Source organism: Trachurus japonicus, unplaced genomic scaffold (assembly GCF_045865225.1).
Source record: "Trachurus japonicus isolate A0001 unplaced genomic scaffold, Traja_1.0 AP029826.1".
Classification (NCBI taxonomy): domain Eukaryota; kingdom Metazoa; phylum Chordata; class Actinopteri; order Carangiformes; family Carangidae; genus Trachurus; species Trachurus japonicus.
Genome location: NW_028219959.1, coordinates 158001 through 167626, shown reverse-complemented (window position 1 = coordinate 167626; position 9626 = coordinate 158001). Strand labels below are relative to the sequence as shown.

Genomic DNA, 9626 nt, shown 5'->3' with positions numbered 1-9626 from the left:
CTGAGACTCATATCCTATAACATAGATTACACCAATACAAAGGATCTCAAATCTCTTGGACCTTCCTCCGTTTCTGCATCATCTTCTCATTAAATGTGGTCTGATATTCAGAGTCACAACAATGGACAAGCTTTATATATTTATATTTCAGTGTCTTTCATGACTGACTTCAGCTGAATGACAGCTGACCTGAAACCTGACCTTTGACCCAAGGCTTCTTCATCGTTGTGTTGTCATGGCAACCGTAGTCAGCCTCATCTGGATGTCCTTGCACATCTTCTACCTCACCACAGGGGGGCGGGCTTCTTCTGTGTCTTGTGGGCCGATGATTTCAGCAGAAACACAGGAAGAGCTTCTCACTGTGTAAACCGAGACCGAGGCTCTGTTTCTTGACATGAAAATAATGTTTGGAAAATAAATAAAACTGATATTAGATATTTGAAAAAAAATCCATTGAAATATTCATCCTGTCATTTCCTCTGGCTGTTTGATGCAATGAGTGTACGTTGTGCAGCACTTTGGGCAACAAAGGTTGTTTTTAAATGTGCTATAGAAATACATTTTGAGTTGAGTTGAGTTGAGTTGAGAGTGTTAATATACAGAGCAGGTCAGGTCAGTCATCATTGGAAATATCAACTCTCTGCATCATAACAACACTTGTGTACATCCCACCCAATGGCAACTGCTTAAGTTCCATCTGAGGATGGAGGAGGCCACTCTGGACGGCCTGGATCATCCACTTCACCAGTGGTCCTGCTACATCCGGCGGCCCTGCTACATCCGGCGGCCCTGCTCCACCCGGCGGTCCTGCTCCACCTGGTGGCCCTGCTCCACCTGGTGGTCCTGCTCCATCTGGTGGTCCTGCTCCACCTGGTGGTCCTGCTCCATCTGGTGGTCCTGCTCCACCTGGTGGTCCTGCTCCATCTGGTGGTCCTGCTCCACCTGGCGACTAGGGCTGCCACAAACTATTATTTTGATAGTCGACTAGTCACCGACTATTTTTTTCGATTAGTCGACTAATTGGATCATACGTAAATTGAATGTAAAACATACAGCTTATCGCACCAGCATGCAGCTGCTCTTATATACCATCATTAGCTTTCAGCTTGAAGTGTTTAAGGTATATGCTAACTAAAAATAAAGACAATTAAGATGATAGTTCATTAAACTTTTAATGAAATATGCAGCTTTAACTGTAGCATAAAGTGCAAACAGCTGAGTAAAATAAGGATAAGGCACTGGCCTAAACAACACCAAAATAAATAATAATAAATACTAGGTTTTTTGTCTTTCCTTCATTTGTCTCTGGCATTAAACATAGCTACATTTAAATAAAATGAGGTAGACACCTGAAACTAAGGAATTGTTCACAATAATAAAGTTTTGGTAGGCCTATCAATCAAATATAACTTGTGCTCATTGTAAATAATAGGAGTCGTTCTGTTAAAAAAAAATCAAATAGTTTATATGACAATCTGAAAAAATCCCCCTTTTTACTGTCACAGAGGGAGAAACATGGAAAGACTCCACCAGAAAGTTCTGTGTGAAACTGTCAAATGAAAACAAGTGAAACTGGGGTGCAGCCTTAAACTCTGCAAGGTGTGGACTGTGATGAGAAGCTACCGGAAAATATTGACGTGGTTTTACGCCGGGAGAGAAGACTTGCTCGTAAAGATGAGCGCTCATTACGTGACCAGGACGCTGTGACCGGACGCGGTAACGTTCCAATATTCTCCAACACAGAGTCTCAAAGTCCGCGGTTTTATTTTTAAATGACGAACGGCTGTTTTTCAGTCCGTGACTTAAAACGATGGAGCGGCGGTACCGCTCCTAGTAGCGCTTCTCATTTCAAATGACTGACGAGAGAGAGAGAGAGAGAGAGAGAGAGAGAGAGAGAGAGAGAGAGAGAGAGAGGAGCGACGGGGGGGCGGGCGGGGGGTTACACCGGTGCCGCTTGATGAGGGACAAGACAGGTAGAGAGAGAAAAGAGAGAGACCACCTGTAAACTCACCTTGAGTGAGTGAGTGCATGTGTATGTGTGGTGCGCGGCTGCAGCGGCGGGTGCGTGTGTGGAAGGTGCCCCAGCAGTTTTGAGAGAAAAACAAAGTTAAAAAAAAGAAAAGAAACGACGCATCGACTATTAAATTAGTTGTCGACGATTTTAATAGTCGACGTAGTCGTGACTAGTCGACTAATCGTGGCAGCCCTACTGGCGACCCTGCTCCACCCGGCGGTCCTGCTCCATCCGGTGGTCCTGCTCCATCCGGGGGTCCTGCTCCATCCGGCGGTCCTGCTTCATCCGGGGGTCCTGCTCCACCTGGCGGTTCCTGCTCCACCCGGCGGTCCTGCTCCACCTGGTGGTCCTGCTCCACCTGGTGGTCCTGCTCCATCCGGTGGTCCTGCTCCATCCGGTGGTCCTGCTCCACCTGGCGGTCCTGCTCCACCTGGCGGTTCCTGCTCCACCTGGCGGTCCTGCTCCATCCGGTGGTCCTGCTCCATCCGGTGGTCCTGCTCCACCTGGTGGCCCTGCTCCATCTGGCGGCCCTGCTCCATCTTTCTTTCTTTTTTGTGTCATTGTCGTGTGAGCTACTGGACTAATTTGAATTTCCCTCCTAGGGATGAATAAAGTATTCTCTACTCTACTCTACTCTATAACCCAAATGAACATATTTGGGTTTAAAGCTGGCCTGTGGAGTTTATACATATAAAACAATGTCCGTTACATTGCAGCCACTGCCAAACGACTTATTAGGATGATCATTGAACGCATCTCCACCACACAACAGTCCCTGGTTTACCCAGGAGCGCAATTGCCTCTGAGGAGCGACTTTCCCGCGCTGTCGCACAGGGAATTACGTTTGCAACACAACACGTTCGGATTTGACGTAGAGTTTAGAGCACTGGTAAACAGAAGAGAAGAAGAACATGTTATCTTATTTTTGTCTAGTCTGATATGCAGCCGGTGGAAGCACTGACGCCACCGAGCCACCGTGCCGGTGTTACACCGGAGCGGAGGAGACCCGACGGCAGATTCGTCCCGCCCGCCTCCCCCCCGACACGCACCGCACCGTAACTGGAGAGATCCGCCCGGTGAGCGTTCAGAGTCGACCACCGTACCCCCCCCTCTCGCTGACCTCCGCGGTCCTGGACCGCACAGGTACCAGGAGACCAAGACCCCCTGTCTTGTCGGTCCTCCACCCTCTCTGATCCGCCAGAGCCCCGCGGAGCCCAGTCTCTCCCTCCTCTCCCACACTTCAGCACTTGTCCTGGGCTACAGCTTGGCTCGCTCCACCGTCCTTTATTTTTGAAGTATAACTAATAATAATGCAACGTATTGCCTAACTATAAACGTGTATGAGTGATCAGAACAGTAAATTGTTTACGCTACTTTTAAAAGGAGTTAAGTCATTTAAAACGAGGAGCGAGCCGAGCCGACACTGTGCAGCCCAGGACAGGTGCTGAAGTGCGGATGAGAGGAGGACAGACCGGGCAGGAGCAACCAGCCCAGATGCGTCTCGTCAGTCCTCGGCCGTCTTCAGTGTCTCGAGACACCCTTTTCAATCCGTTTAAGGTTATTTGTTTGTGTTTAGGGAGGCTATATTTGCTTAGAATATTTTTTGGCAACCAGAAAAGCAATGTTTGACCCGGCGTGGCGGCGCCATCACACTCGCTCGCAAAACAAAAAAGACAAGAAAAAAGGAAAGAAAAAACGCACTTACACACATTTTGGAGGAGGGAAGCGCGTCACAGCATCATTTTTATTAAATCATAGTTTTCTCTAAATTAAAAAAGACATTAAATAAAGACAGTGTGCGGGACTATTTTTCACCCAGCCCCCCCAAATGTAGGCCTAGCCTATGTATAAAAATATGAAAATAAATTGCGTGTAGGCCTAGATATCGTTTAGGGATTTTTTTTACTAAACGTTTACAGTTTCATTCCGTGTAAACGTTTACACATGTATAAGGTCACACCCCTAAATAAATGCCAAAGCTGAATGAACACAACTTTTTTTTCTCTTCCTACTTCGCCAGTCACCTGGTTGCCTGGTTACCTGCACTTACCGTTCGGGGAGGGAGGGAGGGAAGGGGGGGTTCCAACGTCATCGAACGGCGCAGACTGACTGTTGCAGTAGCCTACTCGAAAAAAAACACGGCTGATGGCTCGTAATGAGCAAAACTCCACAGGGCAGCTTTAAATAAACACATCAAACTGTAATTCAAATCAAACAAGTTACTTCACATTTTGGAAATAAGAAAAGTTCAAACCAATTTCAACAAAATAAGCAGAATCAAATCAAATTAAATTATTCGTACAACACTTTTCATACAGTAATTGTAACTCAAAGTGCTTTACACAGAGACATGAGAGACAGACCACAGCCCCACCCACCTGCCATCCCACAATGCTTTCATGACAGGGAGCTGTTAAAACCACAGTGAACTGAGGAAACGCTAACACTACTTTATAATGAGGGAACACATGAGGTTTTAAAAAAAAAACAAAAAAAAAACAAATATAAAAGCTAAGAAATAAAAGCTAATCCCTGAATTAAACAAAGTAAAATGGCAGACATAACAGAAATGAGGGCAAGGGACAAATGTCTGTCAACCAGCAGCAGCAGGGGCTGATGGGAGTTGGAGGAGCCGTCAGAAACCACGTGGCCTCGTCTGAGCTCACAGCTCGTCCTTGTTTGGCCTCAGCAGCATCAGAGCTCCACTTCTCCTCAGCTTCTCCAGAGGAAACACCACTGATTCACAAAATGCTTTTCCTCCCAGCTGCTGCTCTGTGCTGTCTGTGTTCAGGTGAGTGTTTCCAGCCAATCAGGAGCCCACACACTCTACCTGTCACTACCACCGTCACACTGACCTTCATCTACCTGTCTGTGTCTCTGCAGCACTGGTTGCCATGGCAGCAGAAGAGCTGGTCCAGGACCAGTTATCATTGACCAGGAGAGTTGGTGAATCTGTCTCACTCAGCTGTGAAGAAACTGATCAGTGTGATCACAATGGATATGTGGGCTGGTTCCAGAAGAAAGAGACAGAAACATTCACAATGATTCTTGCTATTCACAGACAAAATGGTCAAATATATTATATTTCCAATCATCCTCAGAAAGATGATTTCACAGTTGTTAATATACAGAACGGCTGTGAGTTGAAGATAGAGAAAGTTAAACTCTCTCATTCAGCCTCCTACTACTGCTCCTGTGATAAGAAAGATCCTCCACGGTGAGAAATGATCCCTGCAGCCTGAACAAAAACCTCCAGATGAACAGGTGTCAAACAGCGTCAGTGACAGGAAGAGAGCAGTAAACCACAGCCCAGGTTCACACACTTCACCTCCACATCACACACTTTTTCTAGACTTTTCTTTGATGTTGATCCATGTTGTTATCAGATATTTCAGCAGGTTTCCTGTTGTTCCACACACTGAGGACAGAGAAGAAACACAGAAGCTCAATGAGAAAACAAGAGCAACAGAAACAGTCAAAGGAGCTAAATGAATAAAATCATATCAAACATAAAAACTCTAAACAACAAACCAACTTTAAATCATGTGATAAAACTGGAGCAATGGTTCATCCTGAGGGGAACATGAACGTCTGGACCAACTTCAATGTGAATATTTGTTGATATGTTTCAGTGTGAAGCCAAAAGAAAAGAGAAGAAGAGACAGTGATGTTGATGTGAACGTTAGAGAAACACATGATGGAGCTGAAACATGATCCTGGTTCATAATGTGGACTCGTTCAGCTCAGCTGACACATTCAGCAGCAGACGGGTTTTTGTATTAGTCTTTCTCACTGTGGAGAAGGCTGGCCGTACGACATCTTTGGCTCTGGAACTAAACTGTTTGTAACAGGTAAGAACAAACTTTTATTTCCCTTCAGTTGTTTTATTGAAGAAGTTAAAATGTGTTTGAAGTCAGTTTCTGCTGTTTCAGACTTTACATGTTAGTTTGTTCAGAGTTAACAGAGAAATAGTTCTGCAGCTTTCTAACGTAACAAAAAGTGGTTTAAATGTCACGGTTCAGCTCAGCTCCACATTAAGAAGAGACAAAGATATATCGGTGAATTATTTATAAAATATTGAGTGTTGACCATCTCAGGACTCACATCACTGTCAATTTACATGTTAACTGAATAATCATTTCTTTATATCTTTAGATTTTGACTCCTTACTTAAATATAGATTATAATATTTATGCTGATGCTGGTCGTTGTCGAATTCTTCACCTTCACATTAATTTTTTTTTTTAAGTATATTTTTTGGCTTTTCATGCCTTTATTTGATAGGACAGTTGAGAGTGTGACAGGAAATGGGAGGCAGAGATGGGGGGAATGACATGCAGGATAGGGCCGTCCGACGCGGGACTCGAACCGGGGCCGTCTGCAGCGAGGACTGTAGCCTCAACACATGGGGCGGGTGCTCTACCAACTGAGCTAAACTCCGTCCCCACATTAATTTTTTTTAATGAAAATGTTTAAGTTAAGTTAAAATCTGATTTAAAAGAGTGGAAGTGCATGAAAAAGTGACTCAGGCAGTTGATAAATAAAACCTTTGGGGTTTATTGTGAAGCTTTACCTACGTTAATGCCGTCAGCATTATTATTTATTATGATGGTGTGCTGCCCTTTCTGTCATTCATTTATCATTTCAAACCATTTTAACTTCCTTCCCTTTCAACTTCTTCTTTTTGTTGGACAATTCATCCAAAACTATAACTTCCAAGTATGAAGCCTATTCATTTTAAAATGTTGACTATCATTGACCATCATCATCATCAGTGATCATTTAACCTTTAATTTACAATAAAAGTCTATAAGTGAAATAAAAAATGCTTATTTGTAGAGCTTATTATACTGTGACCTACTCAACAAAACTTACCAAAAACCTACGAAAATAATTCTGTTCTCTGTAAAACCTTAGGCTAACTTTTAACTTTATACATTTGATATTAAAGAAAGTTAATGAATTATGTTCAGTGAACATAAGTTCAGTGGCATATTTCAAAAAAGCTAATATTGATGTCATGTAAGTGCAGTTTTGCGTGATGGTAACTGTGTTCATGGTAAAAAATAAATTAGTTTAAAGGGACAACAAGGAGTTTTGGAAAAGCAAAGCGTTTTCACACAACATTTATGAGCCTCCGCGCACCGTGAAATTCTTTGACCGGCGCAAGACAGACTCATGTTTTCATTCATCAATTATTAAAGTCAGAGGTTGGAAGACGATCACATACCGTCGTAGTTCCGACCATAAACGGCGATTCGGCTGCGTTATTCCCATGACTCGCCAGGCAGCGTCCGCAAAACCGAAAGTAAGGAAATGCTGGTCGGCTCGACCAGCATTTCCGCCACCACTAATAATAACAAAATAACGATAGAGACAAAACGATATATTTATCTAAAATGGGCCCATTAACAAGTGTGGGTAACGTAGATTCATCCACATTAATATGAGACTTTTTTATTGTCGCAGAATTTTTCGTTCTGCCGCTGGAGAAACTCCTCATTGTCCCTTTAAAAAATAAATAAATAAATAAATAGAAAGATAAACATTATAGGATATATGTATCATTGATAATAGTGACAGTGTTGTGAGAATGTTTCTTATGTATTTTATGTAGAAAAAATTTGTATAAATTGATCATCAACAAAAATAATATTTATTATTGTTTTATAGTTTTATCTGTTAGGATCCCCATTAGCTGCACTCTAGAATGTCGCTATCTTCCTGGGGTCCACAGTTAATTTAATATAATATAATTAATTCATATAGCCTACGGTAATATAATAATTAATATATTAATATTATACAACACTGAAATCTGTTTCTCAGATACATATTTATGTTATGTGACAAACGAGACATTAAATGATGACTGGGTTTGATCCACATACAGGTGGTGACCTCTGTGCTGTATTGATGAGGAGCTGAGTGATCAGAGTCCATGTAGTGTCCAGGATCAGACTGAATGCAGTGCAGTGCTGGAAGCTGCTGTTGACTGAGTGAATGTGTCTGTGCTGCTTGTTGCTGCTGTCAAACTTCAGATGAGCAGGTAGTGAAGCCCGTGGTGAGCGTGTACCCAGCAGCATCCAGAGCCCACCTGGAGGGGAGGAGCTCCCTGCTGTGTCTGGCCTCAGCCATGTCTCCTCCTCTGGTCCAGTTCTCCTGGAAAAGACAGAAGGAGGATGGTCCTCTGCTTCCTGCTGAGGGAGAGCAGCTGCAGCTCACAGAGCCGGGACGCTCCGCCGCCATCTTGCTGGTGGATCGGGACGCCTTCTACACGTATAAATACCGCTGCTACGTCAAGCACGAGGGGGGCACGGTGGAGGCCCAGGCAGCACAAGGTGATGGAGGCTTGGTGACTGTGTTGAGCAGTGATTCAGCTTCATGTGGAGACTCTGTCACAGAGAGCAGAGCAGCACAGCACTGACTGGTTTATTTTTGACTCCTGTTTCAGAGGTCAGGCCTCCTGCTCATCTTCCACCACTCTTCATCCTCTGGTGCAGGGTGAAGCTGCTCTGTCTGCTCTACACAGTGCTGATAGTGAAGAGTCTGCTCTACTGCTGTGGACTCTCTCTGCTGATGAGCCTCAGAAACATGGAATGGTAGACCTGCTGCACACAAGCTGACTGACTATTTCCTCATCCTCTTTTCTCTCCATCACATCTCATCACTTCATCTCATTTATCTCTTTGATCTCGGCTCAGACATTTAAATCTAATAAATCTTTCCTGATCTTTACAAATGTTAAAATGTACTCACACTTTCATTCAATTATGTTATTATTCTTAATAATTGATTTACTTGCTGCTGTTGATGCTGTTTTTTTTTTATTTCAATTATCAGAGTGACTCTTGTAATAGCGTAGAATTCAGTTGTATCGTTAGCTGCTTCATAAAGGCATTTCTTCCTCATCCTGTTTCTCATTTTAATACATTCTATTTTTGTTAAATTGTTTCAATTTTACTCTTTGAATAAAGTGAAAAATCACAGTGTTCATGGTTTGTTGACTACATTCATCACTCATTTCCTTTTGGTTCCAGAAAAAAAAATCAGAAATATAAAAACCTTAATATAATGTTGATGTTGACACCTACAATTAGCTTAGCTTAGTTTTGCGTGTGAATGTATTGTCACTGAACAAACATTATAACAATGTCCAGAGCTGAACAAACACAACAACACCAGGAAAAGTAGACAAACATAAACATGTAGTTGTTTTAATATGAACATGTAGTTGTGGGTGTACCACCAGGTTCAATACTAGGTCTTCTCATCATTTAGGTTTTACATTAATCATCTTTTTACAGTTGTTTTGGTGCAGCTGTTAAACTCTACGCTGACGACATTGTTATATACACACACGAACCATCAGCAGATCGAGCAGCTGTGAAACTCCAGTTGTTTTAAAAATGATGAAACTGCAGCTTGAACAGTCCGAGCTGAAGTTATTATAATGTTTAGTTTGATAATGTCTGAATTATCCAAATACTATTTAACCTAAATACAAAATCTAAGTTAACTAAACACAATATGTATCTGATACACAGGATGCATGGTTAACAAATGAAACTTTAACATGATTCAATAGAGGTCAGTGAACTCATTAACATTT

General features: G+C 42.7%; 1 protein-coding gene across 1 annotated transcript; it reads left to right on the top strand.

Annotated features, from left to right (window-relative positions):
- Positions 1-4636: 4636 nt before the first annotated feature.
- Positions 4637-8663, top strand: LOC146960932 (immunoglobulin lambda-1 light chain-like). Its single transcript, XM_085771930.1, has 5 exons — positions 4637-4805; positions 4898-5209; positions 5818-5865; positions 8056-8355; positions 8469-8663. Exons 1-5 carry the CDS (start codon positions 4763-4765, stop codon positions 8618-8620), a joined length of 855 nt encoding a protein of 284 aa, XP_085628056.1. The 5' UTR covers positions 4637-4762; the 3' UTR covers positions 8621-8663.
- The last annotated feature ends 963 nt before the right edge of the window (positions 8664-9626 follow it).

What these genes read in the sequence shown, in the direction of transcription:
- LOC146960932 (XM_085771930.1), top strand. Translation starts at nt 4,763, where the DNA reads ATGCTTTTCCTCCCAGCTGCTGCTCTGTGCTGTCTGTGTTCAG. An exon ending in AGCCTCCTACTACTGCTCCT is followed by an intron (nt 5,210 to 5,817) that starts GTGATAAGAAAG and finishes ACTGTGGAGAAG; the next exon opens with GCTGGCCGTACGACATCTTT. An exon ending in AACTAAACTGTTTGTAACAG is followed by an intron (nt 5,866 to 8,055) that starts GTAAGAACAAAC and finishes GTCAAACTTCAG; the next exon opens with ATGAGCAGGTAGTGAAGCCC.